Source organism: Geotrypetes seraphini, chromosome 7 (genome assembly GCF_902459505.1).
Source record: "Geotrypetes seraphini chromosome 7, aGeoSer1.1, whole genome shotgun sequence".
In the NCBI taxonomy this organism is placed as follows: domain Eukaryota; kingdom Metazoa; phylum Chordata; class Amphibia; order Gymnophiona; family Dermophiidae; genus Geotrypetes; species Geotrypetes seraphini.
This window is the reverse complement of record NC_047090.1, coordinates 87,066,669-87,085,884: the sequence shown is the minus strand read 5'-3', so window position 1 is coordinate 87,085,884 and position 19,216 is coordinate 87,066,669. Positions and strand designations below refer to the sequence as shown.

The 19,216-nt window shown below is 46.4% G+C and overlaps 1 protein-coding gene across 4 annotated transcripts in view; it reads left to right on the top strand.

Moving 5' to 3' along the window:
- Positions 1 to 19,216, top strand: part of PRORP (protein only RNase P catalytic subunit) — a 137,949-nt gene that overhangs the window by 108,954 nt on the left and 9,779 nt on the right. For 2 of the 4 annotated variants that reach the window (XM_033952470.1, XM_033952468.1), the window contains 2 exons: positions 2,582 to 2,748; positions 13,648 to 13,843. In XM_033952470.1, coding sequence (XP_033808361.1) covers positions 2,582 to 2,748; positions 13,648 to 13,843 — 363 coding nt within the window. The remainder of the gene's footprint in view (positions 1 to 2,581; positions 2,749 to 13,647; positions 13,844 to 19,216) is intronic. The other 2 variants (XM_033952471.1, XM_033952469.1) reach the window with 1 other exon arrangement.

The following is a 19,216-nucleotide window of genomic DNA, read 5'->3' as shown; positions in this document are numbered from 1 at the left end:
AAATAGTATCCACCTCCTCTCCCCACATGAGGATTTGCCGGTCCATTCCTTCTGATGAGGATCAGTTTGGAGTTGTACAGATACAGTAGCTCTTGCCAACCTAATACCATCTGAATGTTGCTGCCATATTGTTTTTATGCGAGAGTGAATTGCATGCAGTGTCATCAGGTAACAGTGAAGAGATAACTTTGGCCAGAAGTGGATAGGGAGAAGAGAATGTAAAATGAAAAACATTAAAAAGGGCTCACTGAGGAAGCTGGGACTGGTTTTAAGTTGACTTTAAAACAAAGATGAAAGTTAATATGAGAACTTAAAAAGCCCTTATAAAAAGTACTGTAATTACCGTATTTTCGCGGATATAACGCGCACCATTGTAAAACGCGCACAGGGGTATAGCGCGCAGAAATCACGATGATATGTACAAAAACTTTTCTATACCGCGCTCAGGCATATAACGCGCATGCTGCCCGACTCTCCTCTGGCCACCCCGACTCTCCTTTCGCTCTCCCCGACTCTCCTCTGGCCACCCCGACTCTCCTTTCGCCCTCCCCGACTCTCATCTGGTTGCCCCGACTCACCCTGACTTTCGGTGCACTGCCCCGACTCTCCTCTGGTTGCCCCGACTCACCGTTCACCCGCCCTGACTTTCGGTGCACTGCCCCGCCTCTCCGTGCCTGTCCCCCTTGAAGTCCTGTCCCCCCTTGAAGGTCTGCCTGTCCCCCCTTGAAGTCCTGTCCCCCTTGAAGGTCTGCCTGTCCCCCTTGAAGATCTGCCTGTCCCCCCTTGAAGTCCTGTCCCCATCCTGAAAGCCTGATGCCCCCCCTCGACGTCCGATTCTTCTCCCCCCTCGGCAGGACCACTCGCACCCCCACCCCGAAGGACCGCCGACTCCCCGACAATATTGGGCCAGGAGGGAGCCCAAATCCTCCTGGCCACGGCGACCCCCTAACCCCACCCCGCACTACATTACGGGCAGGAGGGATCCCAGGCCCTCCTGCCCTCGACGCAAACCCCCTCCCCCCAACGACCGCCCCCCCCAAGAACCTCCGCCCGTCCCCCAGCCGACCCGCGACCCCCCTGGCCGACCCCCACGACACCCCCACCCGCCTTCCCCGTACTTTGTGTAGTTGGGCCAGAAGGGAGCCCAAACCCTCCTGGCCACGGCGACCCCCTAACCCCACCCCGCACTACATTACGGGCAGGAGGGATCCCAGGCCCTCCTGCCCTCGACGCAAACCCCCCTCCCTCCAACGACCGCCCCCCCCCAAGAACCTCCGACCGACCCGCGACCCCCCTGGCCGACCCCCCCACCCCCCTTCCCCGTACCTTTGGAAGTTGGCCGGACAGACGGGAGCCAAACCCGCCTGTCCGGCAGGCAGCCAACGAAGGAATGAGGCCGGATTGGCCCATCCGTCCTAAAGCTCCGCCTACTGGTGGGGCCTAAGGCGCGTGGGCCAATCAGAATAGGCCCTGGAGCCTTAGGTCCCACCTGGGGGCGCGGCCTGAGACACATGGTCGGGTTTGGCCCATGTGCCTCAGGCCGCGCCCCCAGGTGGGACCTAAGGCTCCAGGGCCTATTCTGATTGGCCCACGCGCCTTAGGCCCCACCAGTAGGCGGAGCTTTAGGACGGATGGGCCAATCCGGCCTCATTCCTTCGTTGGCTGCCTGCCGGACAGGCGGGTTTGGCTCCCGTCTGTCCGGCCAACTTCCAAAGGTACGGGGAAGGGGGGTGGGGGGGTCGGCCAGGGGGGTCGCGGGTCGGTCGGAGGTTCTTGGGGGGGGGGCGGTCGTTGGAGGGAGGGGGGTTTGCGTCGAGGGCAGGAGGGCCTGGGATCCCTCCTGCCCGTAATGTAGTGCGGGGTGGGGTTAGGGGGTCGCCGTGGCCAGGAGGGTTTGGGCTCCCTTCTGGCCCAACTACACAAAGTACGGGGAAGGCGGGTGGGGGTGTCGTGGGGGTCGGCCAGGGGGGTCGCGGGTCGGCTGGGGGACGGGCGGAGGTTCTTGGGGGGGGGGGGGCGGTCGTTGGGGGGGGGGGGTTTGCGTCGAGGGCAGGGGGGCCTGGGATCCCTCCTGCCCGTAATGTAGTGCGGGGTGGGGTTAGGGGGTCGCCGTGGCCAGGAGGGTTTGGGCTCCCTCCTGGCCCGATATTGTTGGGGAGTCGGCGGTCCTTCGGGGTGAGGGTGCGAGTGGTCCTGCCGGGGGGGGATGTATCGGACGTCGGGGAGTCGGCCGGGCAAGAGGGCTTGGGCTCCCTCTTGCTCCGATCGTGGATGCGGGTGCGGGTGGGAGCGCGTGCGAGCGGTCGTTCGGGGTGGGGGTGCGAGCGGTCCTGCTGGGGGGGTGAATCGGGCGTCGGGCGGGGTGGGAACTATGTTTAAAAACTTTTGTATACCGCGCTCAGGCATATAACGCGCGAGGGGTATGCGCGGTACGTAAAATCACGTATAACGCGCGCGTTATATCCGCGAAAATACGGTACTTTGGATGTCCACACTGTTGTTTTAGTAGAGCAGGATGGGCCATAATTTTGAGAAGTATGAAGCCAGGGAATGCTGTCTTGTCTGACTCTGAGCACTATAGTCTCTCTTTTTCTTGCAGCTTCTCAGTGTGGTTTCCTTCTTTGCTCAGAAGAACCTGCGACTGCTTGTGCTGGGTCGCAAGCACATGCTTAGAACGCCATGGATATGGTGGAGACAACACATGGACCTCATACAGCAGAAAGCGAACTGCTTCTTCACAGAGAATATGTAGGTATTCTATGGGAAGTTTGCACATGTGTTTAGTTCAAGCAGTTCAAGCAACTTGGGCCTAATGAGCAAAATGTCATATTTAATACATGTTTCATTTAGGATAGATGAGCTCAAATTGTCAGTTGCTTTAACTAATCACATCTGCTTTTAACCTAGAAATATTTTCTTGGGCCTTGAGGGCCTGAATTTATAATGGGATACCTATGGGAGAAGTCAAAAAGGTGCCTAATTAAAAAATACCACATAGATACCAATATGCCTTTAATAAAGTAGGTTCCCAGATTCAGCCCCATAGTGAACAAAAGTCACATATTTGCCTGTTCTAAGGCAGGTGTAAATTTGCATGTGTACTATATAGAAAGTGATTGAAACTGAATCTGTGGCTGAATCCCCCCTCCAGACACCTGGCCCGCCTGAAAATACAATAGTGTTTTTGGCTGATTCTGAAACATAACCAAGCCTGGATTTTGAGCCAGTTTTGGTGCCAAAACTAAAATTCAGGCAGGCTTTAGTACTGTCAGATATAAAAAAAAGTCCATCAAGGAAGAACCCACAAAGAAAAAGCCAGTATAAAAAGTGGGGTTGAACAACAGATTGCCACTGAAGGTCTGAGTGGCCAGTTTGGCAGAGGTGGCTGGGGCGAGAGCGAAACTAAACTGCTCTTTCCCCAATTAGGTCACTAGACCATCAGGATATCTAAGGTAGACCTGGTGAGGAGGGAGCTGTCTGATGGCTTGTTCTGGGATGGGAGAAGGGAGTAGCAGTGGGGGTTGGGTAGTTTTAGTTTTAGCTGAAACATGAAACTGGATTTTGGGCTGGTTTCAGTGCTGAAACCGCAATTTGGTCAGTCTCTATACATTTTCTCAGTGACTGCGTAATCTGCACCTGCAAAGACTATCTGTCCTGTGTGTGGCACCTGCTGTGTCTGTCTATGTGCCTAGTCATGGAGCAGTCCTCCAGTGAAGAAAACATGGACTAAAGAGAGGATCCTTAGATGTGAGGGCCAAACTGAGATTGCATAAGTTTTCAGTATTGCAACAAGTCAAGTATGGTCTGTGGTTCTTGAACAGGAAAGAATTTGAGCTGGCTAGGTGGACCTTACAGCTCTTTCCATATTCGTCACATTTTTGATTTCTGTTTAGTGGGAGCAGCAACACTTGCACTTACATTAAGCTCATTGCAGTGAATCCGTGTTTCAGAGATAACCCAGCTTCATGTACACTAGAGCCTGTCTGCCCTTTTCAAATAATGTGGGTGCAGCTTCTAAGCAAAGTGAGGGCACCGAGAGCAGTGGCATACCAAGGGGGGGCAGGAGGGTGCAGTCTGCCCCAGGTGCACACCCCAAGGGGGTGCACAGCCGGCCACCCTCCCTATTCTGTCGCTGCTGCTTTCCTTAACCAGCAGCAGCGGTAGTAAACCTGTAAACAGAGGTATCCAGCGGTTGTTCAGCTTCTGGCCGGCTCCCCTGCTCAAAGCCACGGGCATCGGCTCCTTGTGCGATCCGCGGCTGTGTCGGAAGTGTTCCCTCTGACATCACAACATCAGAGAGAAGGCTTCCGACTCAGCTGCGGATCACGTGAGGTGTAGACACCCGCGGCTTTGAGTAGGGGAACCGGCCAGAAATGCTGGGTAGGGAAGAGAAATGTTGCTGCTGCACAGGGAAAGGGGGGGTGTAGAAATGTTGCTGCTGCACAGGCAAGGGGGTAGAAATGCTGCACAGGCAAGGGGGAGAGAATTGCTGCTGCTGCTGCACAGGGAAGGGGGGAAGAGAAATGCTGTTGCTGCAGCAGCACCTAATTGGGAAGAGAGAGGGAAAGAGGGAGAAGGAAGACAAGGGAGAGGAAACAGAGATGCCATGTCCATGGGAGGGAAGGAAAGGAAAAAAGGAAAGGAGATACCAGACCATGGAGGGGGAGGAAGAGATGCCATGGCATTGGGGGAGTGAATGGAAGGAGATAGAGATACCAGACCATGGTGTGGAGTGGGAAGGAAGGAAAGGAGAAGAGAAAGAGAGAGATGCCAAAGTGTGTGGCGCAGTGGTTGAAGCTACAGCCTCAGCACCCTGGGGTTGTGGGTTCAAACCCCGCGCTGCTCCCTGTGACCCTGGTCAAGTCACTTAATCCTCCATAGCCCCTGGTATGTTAGATAGATTGTGAGCCCACCGGGACAGATAGGGAAAATGCTTGAGTACCTGATTGTAAAACCGTTTAGATAACCTTGATAGGCGGTATATAAAATCCTAATAAAACTTAAAACTTAACTTTAAAAAAAAACATAAGGAAGGGGGTGGAGACAGAAAAATGGAGAGGGGGTGAAGCTGAAATGAATCATGTGCAAAGGAGAGAAGGGACACAGGATATACAGTTTATTGAAGGGACATAGAAAGAGGGAAGATGCCATATGGAAGAGAGAGAGGGTGGACAGTAGATGGAAGGGGCAGAGAGAGTGTGGGCAGTAGATGGAAGAGGTAGAGAGAGAGGGTGGAAGGGGCAAAGAGGGGGCATATGTTGCATGGAAGGGAGAGAGGACAAATGCTGTATAGAAAGAAGAGAGCGAAGAGAAGATGATTAAAGCAGAAACGATAAAAGGTAGAAAGATTTTTTTGTTGCTTTACTTAGAATTAAGTAGTATTGCAACTGTATTAATAAAAGTTTATAAATAGGAAATGGAAATAAGGCAAATTTTTGGACTAAACCCCTTTCCTTAGATCAGGACAGGATACCATAACAGCAGTATACTGTACTGTTCTGAAGAAAGATTTGGCCTCTGAAAGCTAATTGAAAAATGGATTAGTCCAATAAAATGGTATTTTCTTATTTCTCATTATTTGTTTTATTTTTATTTGTTAATTTGTAAAGTGATGATTGTTGTCTATCAGTTTTTTCAAATTTACATCTACTGTCTTTATATTTTGCACAGTATTAGGGGACGTATGTCACTGTTTTTGTGGTGTTGTGGTGTTGCATTGTATGCAGAATCTGGTTTCTTGGCGGTTCAGTTTAACATTTGTCTACATATTTCTATTTTTTGTTTGTGATTATTCCATATTGGGCGAGGGTGTATCTCTGTTCTGTGTGTATGAAAAGAACATAGTTTTCAGTTGGCATTGACTGCAGGATCAATTGACTGCGGGATCTGGCTTGTTTAGTTTTACAATGTATGTGTTGGTGTTCTAGTTCTCACTGCAGTGTTTAAGATGTTGCCTCTTCCTAGGTATACTCTTGTTGTGCGATATGTGGATTGTTACTAAAAATCATATTTTTCATATAGATGAGGGGGGTGTCAAAAAATGATGGGCCCCGGGTTTCACATATGCTAGGTATGCCACTGACCGAGAGAATGGGAAAGCTACTAGAAACCAGAGGATGGGAAAAATGTCAAGAACATTATGTGTGTGGTGGCAGGGGAGCACTATATCAATGCAGCAATATTATGATGATAATAATAATAATAATAATAATAATAATTTTATTCTTATATACCACCAAAGCCATAGTAGTTTGAGGCAGTTTACAATAAGAAGAGCTGGACAATCAGCAAAATAATTACAATGAAAGTTGTCAAATACATGTAGGTAATCAGAGAAAGGGAGAAAATCAGAGAATTAGACACTAGTCTAAAGAACTCCATCCCCTAAACTTCTTTCTAGAGCAACACTTTATTCCTAAACCTTCGGGTAGTCAATCCCTTCTCATGAGAACTCTTGTAGAGAGCCTTATTAGTATTCTTTTGCTCCACTTCCCATCCCTCTGAGCTGTCTTCTAATTCCTCAGTTGTTTCTTTACAAGCAAGATGGTAGGAGCCTGTCTTTGCTGCTCGAGTTTATTTTTCAATTAAATTCATTTTTTTGCTTACCGTTTGCGAGGCTTTTCAGTTCTTCAGAGCATTCCAATCTTGGGGCACTTCTGGCTTCTGGAGAGCACAGACTCTAAGTTCGAGGGTCTGCTTCCAAGGAGAAGACTACATTGCAGTGCACCCACTTGGACTGCCTGCACTAAAAGTTCAGGGGGGGCTCAGGGACCCAATCCCTTGGGAGCAAGGCTTACCCCAGGTTTGTCCACAGTAGGCTTGAGTGCAGGCTGAGTGCTCTGTGGCAGTTTTTCCAGGATCTGGATTGACTGCTTTCCTCCCTCTGTCTGTGTGCGCACACGGTCCAGTGGGGGTTGAGGTCTCTGACCGTTCATTGGGCCTGAGAGGCAGTCTGAAGAGACAAACAGTACAGATTCTAAGCTTGTTGAGGCAGAAGTTCTCCCTGTGAGCTGTCTACTGCTTCAGCAATTGCAGCTCTCAGTACACAGCATGGCACGGTGAGTAACAGGCTAACAGCCTGAAAAACTAAATTGGAGAGGCGAAGGAGTTTAAAATTGGGTTGCTTTTTTTATTCTGAGGTTAGAGTCAGGGTCCCCCACCTCTAAAATCCCCAAATTGCTAGTTTATGGACCCCTAGTGTAGCTTCCCTTGGCTGTTTTTGGCACTAGAATCGCTGTTGCGGTCATCTTTGATCTCCCAGTTTGAAAATAAAAGTCTCTATCTGCCTTAAAATACCTTGATTTTGCTCAAAAACAGGTGTGATAAACTCCTCAGGCCAGGATAATATTTGGGTTTTTGCCAGATACTTGTGACTTGGATTGGCCTCCGTGAAGACGGGATACTGGTCTGGATGGACCATTGGTCTGACCCAGTAAGGCTATTTTTATATTCTTATGCCAGGTTTGCGCTGAATGACCATTTGAGGATTGTCCATGTCCCATCTGCCATGTGGTGCATTGGGGTGAGGGGGGGGGAAGGAGCCACTGGCATAGCCTCCTCTAGTCCTTTAGAGAGGTGTTAGTGGCCAGATGGTACGAAGGCTAGGACAAAAATTCCAGGTTTGAGCTGGGAAGCAGTGCAAGTGCATTCCTGGTAAAGTGCAGCTGTGGCACTGCTGCAAAACCCGAGAAAGGAGCTTGTGAGCATCTGCAGGAGCCATCTGGATGTCCTGGACAGGGGTTTTCTCCTGAATTCATCAATATTATGTTTGAAACTTACATGATTTATAAGGGCCACATGGAATCCTTGGGGATGGTGGTCATGCTGGTGCCAGGTGTCCTCAATCCCCCCCACCCCAGAAAAGCACAATTCCTCAGCAACAGTGCCATGCACAAAACGGGATGGTCCAGTCTGAGGAAGGCTGGGATAAAGAGGGCTTTATATCAATGCCTTTACTCTCCCAGTCAGGGTCCTCTGTAGCAGAAGATGCTACTTTATCTCTAGGAAGGCCAGATAAGGATCTGGCAGAGGCCCTTGATCTTGGAAAGGACCTGACTGAACATAGGCTGTTTAAGTCTCCAGATCTTTTGGAGGTGATCACAGAATCCCTCCAGGAATTAAAGTTAGAGATTACACAGTGCTTGCTTATGAGCAGCACAAAAATACAGACTACCTGTTTTCCCTCTCATCAAGACATTACAAAAATGCTTATGGACCATTGGAAAGTCCTGGAGGGGCCCCTTCGTGTGGCCAAAGCCATAGGAAAATGTCATCCACTAGATGTTGAATTTAACCAGCTCTTTGATCCATTGAAAATGGATTCCCTGGTGAAACAGGTTACTATGCATATCTCCCTTCCCAGTACCCCCAATCTTCAGGATCCCACTCTGCCACAACTCCCAAGAAACAGTTTTGATGCCAAGCCGTCAACCAAGCCTCCACGCATTGGAGGGAAGTTATCGGCCTACTGGGGAGTGTGGGTGGAGATCACTACAGACCACTGGGTGCTGGACATTATACAGGAGGGGTACAAGCTCAAGTTTTTTCATCTCCTCCCAGACCTTTTTCTGTACTTTCTGGCTGGGAAGCCAGAAAAAGCAGTCAAAGTCTAAGCAACAGTGCAAAGGCTGCTGGATCTGAAAGCCATAGAGTTCATATCAGAGAAAGACTTGGGCTCCAGTAGTTACTCAATATACTTCATAGTACCCAAGAGAGGCTAAGAAGACTGGAGGCTGATTCTAGATTTCAAAATGATAAATTCAGCCCTCAAGATACCCCATTTCCAGATGAAAACTGTGCAGTCAGTAATTGCTTCAGTGGCGCCTGGGAAATTTCTCCACTCGCTGGATTTGACAGTGGCCTATCTGCACATTCCCATTTTTCTAGAGCACAAGAAGTTCTTGACTTTCCATGTGCTGGAGCAACATTTCCAGTTTGTGGCCTTGCTCTTCGGGCTGGCCATGGTGCCACAGACCTTCACCAATAGTTTCAGCACACCTGCGCAGAGCAGTGTTACAGGTACATCTGTATCTAGATGATTGGCTGATAAGAGTCCAGTCTGAATCTGAAGGCAGGCTGGCTGTTCAATCAGTGCTTCAGCTGCTGTAGAAACTGGGCTGGGTAGTCAATTTCGGAAAAACCACCTGGAGCCGATACAGATCTTGGAGTATCTGTGAGTCTGGTTTGACACAAGGGAGAACAGGGTGTTCCTCTCGGAAGCCCGCAGAGAGAAGTTTCAGAAAGAGACAGCTCCGATGGCCTGGCATTATTTGCAGGTGCTGGGATCAATGGTTGCGGCCATGGACGTGGTTCTGAGAAAGCAAAAAACCAATCTCACACATTGTAGCTATTATATACTGTATACTATGATAGAAAAATGCATATAGTACCGACATTGCTTACTCTTTCGCTTTATTAAACACATAAGTGTCATGAACAACAACTTAAAACTGCTGAACCAAACCCAAACCCACAAAATGAAATCATAATTCACACACGCAGGAGGCAGTAAGGATGCCTCTCAGTACCGAGCAGCAGCACCAAATTGCACTCCTGCTTGTGCTGCTCAGTGGCCGAAGAAACTCGCAGCAGCCGGTTAGCAGCAGGGAAGGAACTTGGAAAGTTCACTCCTGCCCGCTGCACCTCCACCGGGGATCGGCAAGATGAGGTATGAGGCTAGGGCAGGGGGCAGAGCCAGGGAGGGAGGGTGCAGAGTCTGACGGGGGAAGGAAGGAAGGTGCTGGGAGAAGTGCCTGACAGGGGGGAGCTGGGTGCAGAGTCTGACAGGGGGGAGGGAGGGAAGGAAGGAAGGAAGGGGCTGGTGCAATGCCTGACAGGGGATAGAGGGAAGGGTGCTGGGCGCAGTGCCTGGCAGGAAGGGAGCTGGGTGAAGTGCCTGACTTGGAGGGGAAGGGGGCTGGGTGCAGAGCTTGGCAGGGAGGAGGCTGGGTGCAGAGCCTGACAGGGCAGGGCACTTGAATGTTAAGCCGCCCAACTTATATTTGAGTCAATCATTTTTCCTCCTTTTTGGGAGAAAAAAGGGGTCTCAACTTATATTTGGATCGACTTATATTCGAGTATATACGGTATACACATACATATGAGGATATACCTCTTTCTAAAAATATCTAAAAAAAATACAGGATTAAAAATGGAATGTATCGAAAAGCTTTCCAGGATGCTGTAACATTAGATATCTATGGGTTTGGTTTAGCAGTTTTAAGTTGCTGTTCATAACACTTATGTGTTCAATAAAGCGAAAGAGTAAGCAAAGTTGGTACTACATGCATTTTTCTATCATAATATATATAACAGCCATAATGTGTGAGATTGTTTTTTTGCTTATTCTGTTTGTCAAGTTTAGCCACAGCCTTCTCTTTTTTAAAATCACATCACCTTCACGATTTAAGTTTTCATACATCTTCATTCAAAGCGTTCGTTTAGTGGCATGTTACAAGTTTTTGTTATGCAATGCACACATGTTTGATATACATTCCAATTGGCTCTCATCTTTTTTTATAATGTAATCTTCATTGCTGGAAGTTTTCATATTTTGCTTATATGGCAACCACTTGTACTCCCTTCATACTTGAAAATATTCCTATAGGGAAACCATTTTATCTGTACATAAGGTTTGCTAAATGCTTATCATGTGTTTATGGAGTATGAGGACTGTGTCAGCTGTGCACAAATTTTGTTTAGTTGAATGCTTATTCTGTACTGAGGTTGTTCAAAACCTGTAGTTCCTGCTGCTTACACGCAGTTCATTACGTAGTTTCTGTTTCTTCTGTATTTGGGGGGTTTTCATTTTTTATTATATAGCTTCAGATGTCAATATAATTTTCTAATATAGTTTTCTTGAAGTCTCATGCACATATTTTTTTTTGTCTGCACCTGTTTATGGTACCCTGTTTCTTCCTTCATTACTATCGCATATCATGTGGCACTTATGTGGTTCCATCTGTTTCCTTTCTCATTTATTTCCTATTTTTATATTCCACCTATTTTTTTAAAATAAAAGGTGATTGATATTTTCAGAACAAACTACGGCACAAGTCTACAGATTTGGTAATGTTGCTTCTCTTTTGTTTCTATACTCCCTTTTGTTTGTACTACCTTTTTTGTTATATTATCTGGTAATATTTTATCATCTTAGTTTTTTTATTGATTTGTGTTATATGTATATTTTTTTTACTGATTTGTTTTATATTTCTGTAACATATTTTATTTTGCTCATGAGTCATCTGTTTACCATTCAATAAATTCATCCATTTTGCATTATTGATCATCCTGGTGTTTTTGTCTTCACCGATGTTGCTTTTTTGTTCTTTTTTTGTGGATGATTTTGTCTTCTGTTTTTTGTTCTTAATGCTTTGAGCAGAACAGATCGCTGGAATGATCTTCCACTTCAGGTAGTTGAAGCCAACAACGTGCTCGATTTTAAGAAAAAATGGGATACACACGTGGGTTCACTTCAAGAAAGTGCTTAGGGGGGAGGGTTCTTCAAGTGGGCAGACTTGTTGGGCCGATGGCCCTTTTCTGCCATCACATTCTATGTTTCTATATCTCGGGGAGAGTTTCCGTACCCCCCCTCCCAATTGTATTTCCTCTCCAGAGCTGACCATCTGCTTTGGTACGAACTGAGAAATTGGAGGACATGCCGAAGGGATGGGAGGCAGAGCAAAAGATTGCTAAAGAGGCTCTCTACAAGAATTCTGTATCAGTATCCCTCCCTCCCTGAACCAAAATGGCAAGAGAGATGCCACCAGATGCTCCCCCCCACACGAATATGGCAGGAGGGATGCCCACTCCCTCCTACCACCAGATCCCCCCAATGCTGAACCTAAGTATGGCAGGAGAGATGCCTACTGCCACCGCAGTGCCCCCTGCCCCACCCCGGTGTCCATATCTCTTCTGTTGGGAGCAGGAAGAACCGCAAACACCTTCTGCTCCTCCAACCGGCCTGCTACACCACTGGGCCTTAGTCCCCTCCCCGGTGCATCATGTGATGCATGGGGAGGGGCTTAAGGCCTTGATTGACTCAGTTGTCTCATGCTCCTCCCTTGGGAGGGGCCTGAGGTGTCTGACCCAACAGGGACTTCCTTAGGAAGGAATCTAAGGGAGTCCCTGATTGGCCAAAACAAATGGCCAATCAGACACTTCCTAAGGCTCCTTCCTAAGGAAGTCCCTGATTGGCTCAGATGCCTCAGGCCCCTCCCAAGGGAGGAGCATGAGGTATCTGAGCCATTCAGGGCCTTAAGCCCCTCCCCGTCCATCACATGATGAACTGGGGAGGGGCCTAAGGCCCAATGGTGTAGCAGGCCAGGTGGAGGAGCAAGAGGTGTTTGCGATTCCTGCTCCCAACAGAAGAGGTATGGACACCGGGGCGGGGAGGGGCACTGCGGTGGCAGGAGGGAGTGGACATCCCTCCTGCCATACTTAGATTTGGCACGGGGGGGCGTCGGGGGGAGCATCTGGCGACATGAGGGAGTGGGCATCCCTCCTGTCATTTTTTTTTGATTCGAGAAGGGGGGGCAGAGGGCGCTGTCGGGATGCTTTTTTCTTTTTTTTCCTTTTATTTGGCAGATATTTTGTGTGTGCAATACTTGCAAAATATCTGTGCCATAGAAGAAAAAAAAACCCTGGCAGAAGCCCTGACAGGAGGCTGCTTCCCCTGTCACTACTCTTAGGGCTCTGCCCATGTCTCAATTGCTCACTGAGCATGCAAACTTAATAGTGTTGGAAAATAGCTGTTGGAAAATCAGTTACAGAATCAGCCAAAAGCGATGCTGTTATTGTTAGTGAATCTAGGCCTAAGATGACCCACTAGATCACTGGTCTTTGTTCATTTTTAAGCTGAGTCCACTTTGGATTCTAATGAGCTGAAGAAGAACTGCCAAAATCTCCCCTTGTGGTTCTGCACACTTCTGACCAGTGTGTGTCTGTGATATCCACCCCCATCAGGGTATCCTCAAGCTATGAGCATTTTCAAATATATTCTGTTTTGTCCATTGAGAAATGCCTTGACCTTCAAGCACACACTTTTTCCACCATCCACTTCTCCATTTTTTCCTGAGTTTGGGTAGAGAGGCAGAAAGTAGCAGAAGAAAAAAAAGAAAGATAGTGGAAAGCTGTCCCAGAGCTCTCCAGGGGCTACCATTGGTCCCTAGGCTTTGCATTGAAGAACACTGCACTAGGTCGTGTATAGCTAAGTACAGTACATAATTACACTGATTCTCATGGCAGAATGAATGACCTGAGGTTGCCTATGGCAGAAATCCATCAGTGACCCCAGTACCAGTTTATATTATTTTGGTTAAATGACCACCATGTTTGAGAGGATTCTGTAGTTCTGGCTCCTAAATTAGCATTTAATACCCTAAGGTGGGAAGAGTAATGTTGTGCACTTACAGTAACCCTTGGTAGTGAGTCAAAAAGTATCCGTGAAAGAGCTCTCAGGGAAACTGCTTAGAAGTTGCAGCAGCAATTGGGTTATGCATGAGAAGGAACGCTGGGGGGTGGGTAGTTTTCTGTTCCCTAGTGAGAATCAGATGGGGTGAGTTAAGGAGTGAGCTACTGCTTTGTTTCTTTATATTTGCTTGAGGTTTTTGGATGACCTTTTCTTATCTCTCTTGCATGGTTTTGAAGATCACAAGATGATCCCTTCCTGCTCTACGCCACTCTACACTCAGGGAATCACTGCAGGTTCATCACCAATGACCTTCTAAGGGACCACAAAGCTTGTCTAAGAGATACCCAGACCCAACGTCTCTTCTTCAAGTGGCAACGGGGTCACCAGCTGATGCTTCTTAATTATTACCCAGGAAAGCAACCAACATTTCAGGTATAGCATTTTGTATGTAAATATTGTATTCCAAAAGGCTTGGATTAGGGGCAGCACTTTTTATAGGAATACTGTGTGTTTCATTTGGTTTTAATGTGTGTTGTTTAATTTTAGCATGTGCTAATTGAGTGCACTTTAACATGAAACATCATTTACTGTTTGTTTTTTGTCAATCATGTTTATTCAGTTTTTGAGAAAATATAATCAAATACAACAATGCAACTCAGCAAATAAGTAGTCAAATACAGAAAAATAAGAGGAGAATACATTGTCATAAAAAACTAACATGTTTAATAACTACCCACCGCTACACCCAACTGCCCACTTCCCCTGCTCCCAAAACCTCCATTCCCCAGGAATGTGAAGAGAAAGATGACAATATTTAGGTCAAGATTAACCAATTAAGACACGACTGCATGCCTGTGGAATCAAGGTATCCACAAAGGGCTGCCAAATAGTAAGCATCACTCGTCCCTGTTTGGTATCGCAGTCAGACAAACACATGGTTTCCATAGTCAAGAGGTAGAGCATGCGAGAGCGCCAATGCTTATAAGTAGGCCTCTGGGGCCCTACCCAGGGAAATAAAATAGCTTTTAGGTCTGATAGAACTGCCCTTCGAAGAAAGCCCTTAAGGCCTCTGGGAATAGGATGTTGAAGGTCAAACAGCCAAAACAAACTATAGTTATTACAGTACCATCTGGTTTGCCACATACCACCACCCTTGGAGAAGATAGTTTGAATCAAGGGACAGTCCTAAAACATGAGACAAGGTGACCTTGAGATGTCCTCACTTTGGGCATGAGCCCACAGAGATGAGTGTTGCTCGATACATGCACCAAGGCGCTATATAAAATCTACAAATAAATTTATAAGATATATCAGACAAAAGGCCAGAAAGCAGTTTCAAGAAGCATTGAATATGATGGCCTTGCAACTTAATCTTCAAGCCTGGGCCACACTTGCATAATCCAAAGAAGGAGAAAATATTTAAGGGGTACCATCAGCTGGGCATCTAACCAGTAGACATCAGATAGACTGTCATAATTTGTAGCAAGGAGTGCCAAAGAGGGCAAAGAATGTGCATAGTGTTTAAGTTGGAGATAGGAGAATATGTCTAGACTGCCCCAACCATAAGGAGAGCGGAGGCAGAGTATCGACATCAGTAAGGACCTGATACAAGTAAGATAGGTTCCCCCTCCTATCTGCTAGAAAGTTGGCATGAAATGAAATGAAAATTATTTGCCTGACTGTAGAGTTATTAGATAACTGATGTTTTAGTTTATTCTTATCTTTTTGAATTTAAAGTCAGCAATAAGATTAGCCAGCCAACCCTCAATAATGTGGACTTGAATATTAATATCTTAATTTGAAGTATTTTTTTTGTATGCTTTGTAAATTGCTTGATTTTGTTATGTTGTAACAATTAATAAATTTATAAAAAAAAAAAAAAAAATAGAAAGTTGGCAATTGTCGTCCCTAGTAAAAAAAAAAAAAAAAAAAAAAGCCATTCCCACTGATAGGCAGGAGAGTGGTAGTGTGAAATTCCAATTTCAACTGGGCACAAACCTGCCGCCAGGTGGATCTCAAGGGGGAGAGAACAAAGAAAAAGGGATTCCCCAGGACAGCAGCCAGAAGTCGAGGTGAATGCAAAAGGTAACTAAAATGATATGGCTTCCAAAACTGTAATTCAACCTGGGTCCAAGAAAAGTAGGATGTAGGGAGAAACCAATCGTGAATATGCCTCATATGGCAAGCCTCAACAAAGTGGCGCAAAGGCAACAATCCATGACCACTCCAATCCAATCCACCGGTAGTGCCACCATTCGCAGAGGAAGGCAAAGCTGACCACCCAACCAAAGGAACCAACGTAGCATTTTATATAATTGAAGCTCCACACTCCGAGAAAAAGTTAAGGGCAGCATTTGATATACATACAGCCATTAGGAAAGTAACATCATATTACAAAGAGCTATACGCCCCATTAAAGAGATGGGGTAATGTCTCCAGGTCAACAGACATAATTTGGACTTTTCCAACAAGGGCTGTATGTTGTAATCACGTAGGTAAATCACATTTTGCGGAATCGTAATCCCCAAATAAACAACTTTCTCAGGTGCCCATGTCAGTGGGAAGGGACCGCTCCAATGTGCCAGCAAAATTGATTGGAACAGGAGGGCCACAGACTTCTGTTAGTACAACAAGAAACCAGAATGAAAACCATACTCAGTCAAAGCGTCAAGCAGACAAGGCAAAGAGCGTTCTGGGTCCATCAAGATAAGCATCAGATCAGGCTAGGGCTTTCAATTCATAGCCGGCTACCTGTAGGCCTCGAATCCAAATTCTCAGTAGAGGTTCTAAGTATAATAGAAACATAAGAATAGCCTTACTGGGTCAGTCCAATGGTCCATCAAGCCTAGTAGCCCGTTCTCACAGTGGCCAATCCAGGTCACTAGTACCTGGCTACAACCTAAGGAGTAGCAATATTTCATGCTACCGATACAGGGCAAGCAGTGGCTTCCCCCATATCTTTATTAATAACAGACTAAGGACTTTTCCTCCAGGAACTTGTCCAAACCTTTCTTAAAACCAGCTACGCTAAGGTCACGTGACGTGGTGATAACGAGCAGTCGTGCACGCTCTTAGCTGCTGAACCCCACACACTATTTTTGCAACTTTCATCTTGGAAAGTATACCATCTCTGCTTTTTTTGGTCCTGGTGGCTATCCTATTACTGCGGCACCTCTGTGGGAGTGTTTCTCGTGGGAGGATGACATCTAAAGCACCGCAAAAAGAAAAACCGAAGCCCACTGATTCTAAGATGGCGGCGCCAAACAACGCGGAGAGCTCGGTGAGTTCCCTGTGGATCTCGGAAGTGGTGGCTGAAGTTAAGAACATTATTAATTCTACTCTGGAGAAGAACTTTCAGGCGTTAACCGAGAAATTAGAAGTAGTGGATGGCTGCCTAGACGCTTTGAAGAGAGAGTTTTCTGCTTGTTGTTAGCGCATCTCAGATGTGGAGGACAATGTTCAATGTATAGATTCCCAGCAACAGGAGTTCCTGGCACAGATACGGAGCCTGGAAGACAAGGTGGATGATCTGAAAAACAGATCGAGGAGAGGCGATTTGCATCTGGTAGGGCTTCCCAAAACCTTGGTGGACTCAGAGCTCCGGGAGTTCTTGGAGTCCTGGATAACGGAATCCTTGGCTCTCAACTCCTTAGCGGGGCCCTTGAAGATCGAAAGAGCACACTGGTTGGCTTCCGAAGTGGCTACAGGCAGGAAACTCCTGAACTATGTTCATAAAACAGACATGCTCTGCGCAATTCGAGCAAAGGGGCCTCTTAGTTATGAGAACAAAATTATATTTTGTTTTCAGGAAAGCCTATTCTCCCCTATGTTCTGAACTGCATGGTAAACACATGCCGTTCTCTTTGCTGTACCCAGCAAAATTGAAAATCTTTTATGAGGGGAAGAATAATTTTTTTGACACTCCAGAAGCGGCTGCTACTTTTGTTCGACAAATGCCAGGTTTCTCGCAACTGGGGGTTTGAACTGTGCATGGTTTCCTGGACTTTGCAGGGGAAGGACAGTGGCTCAGGGGAACGGTCTCTACTTTTTGCTGCCTGGTGTGATCTGCTGGTACTATTGAATATTGGAGAACTGCTCATTTGGACCGGGTCACTAGCCTGGTTTGACTTTGCAGTTTTGATAAGTTGCTTGTTACCGCTGAGACGACTTGCAGCCGGTTTTTAGGAGTCCCTGGCATTGGCCTGTGGACGCTTCCCTCATTTCCTGACTATAGCCCTATATAGACTTTGAACTTTACCATCTTATATGCAATATGTCCCAACGATCTTGGTCTGCGAGCATTTGTTTTATTGCAGACCGTTATGTTTCTGATTCCTTTTTATATACTTTTCTTGTTTCAGTTTTTCCTGCCTGCTGGGCCAGTTTTTCTATACCCCTGTGGGTCTTCTTGCCTGGTATCACTGGAGTTCTTGAGTCACCCTCCATCGCTCTGGGGTTTTGATGATATATATACTGATACTTTACTTTTGAGCTCCTCTTACTGCTAGCCTTGACCGCCGGCAAAAACGGTGTGGCCGGCATTGATACCTGTTATTCTGGACCGGTCTCTTACTTTTCCCGCTGCCCTGGAGGAGTTGGCTTTTTCCTAATTTCTGCACCCATTTTGCAGGGGCTGGGAAAAGCTGACCTACTTGATCTGCACACCTACATGCTAGATATTGCCAAGATTTCTGTTTAATATAGAAATTGGGGGCAAGTTACATACAATGTAACAAGAGTGAAAAGGTGCATATATTAGATAGAAACAATCACTCTATAGACCTGTTCAAAGGGTAAAGTTGATTGAATGATGTAACACAGTTCACCAAAACTTGCTCAGAATCAAGGAGGGGAAAACTGGGGCAAGCCCCAGAAAAACCACCTCACAGCCCAATCATCGCATGAAGGGTAAACGGTATCATTATATCATTCCATGTATGCTTGTAAGTTGAAAAAATAAGCACTATAATGATTGAATAGGTATTAAAGTCCAAGAACTAAGCAAACTTAACTTATAGCTTGCGGGTTCCCGCAAGCTATAAGTTAAGTTTGCTTAGTTCTTGGACTTTAATACCTATTCAATCATTATAGTGCTTATTTTTTCAACTTACAAGCATACATGGAATGATATAATGATACCGTTTACCCTTCATGCGATGATTGGGCTGTGAGGTGGTTTTTCTGGGGCTTGCCCCAGTTTTCCCCTCCTTGATTCTGAGCAAGTTTTGGTGAACTGTGTTACATCATTCAATCAACTTTACCCTTTGAACAGGTCTATAGAGTGATTGTTTCTATCTAAGATTTCTGTTTAGGCAGGGTTTATGTTAACTTTTTTTTACTGCATATTATGTTTATACTTTTTTTTCAGTCCTCATTGTAACTGGGTTGGGAGTCTTGGATAACAATGGTATGGTCTCTTTATATATCCTGGTTAATGTCTGCAGTTGGCTGTTTTCCTTCTTGTGCACACCTGCTGCTTCTGTTTCCTTTGCAGTTTTCTTTCTTGGTATCCTATTGTTTTTTGCTGGACCTATTGCGGGTTTACTGGGGGGTCTGTTTCTGGGGTGCATAGGTCTCTGGGTTTGTAAAGGAATTTTTTTATTGCCTTAGCTTTATAGTACCTCTCTCTTTTGAGGAGAGGATGGGGTACTGCTAGTTGATTCTTGGGTGGGGGGAGGTTTGGCACCGAGGGAGTGTTCTTCTTCTTCCTTACTGATTTAGCATGACCCTGTTTTCTGTTCTTTCTCTCTGTTGATTCCTTGCTTTTGTTCTTTTTTATTGCTTTTTTTGGGAGGAGATAGCTTC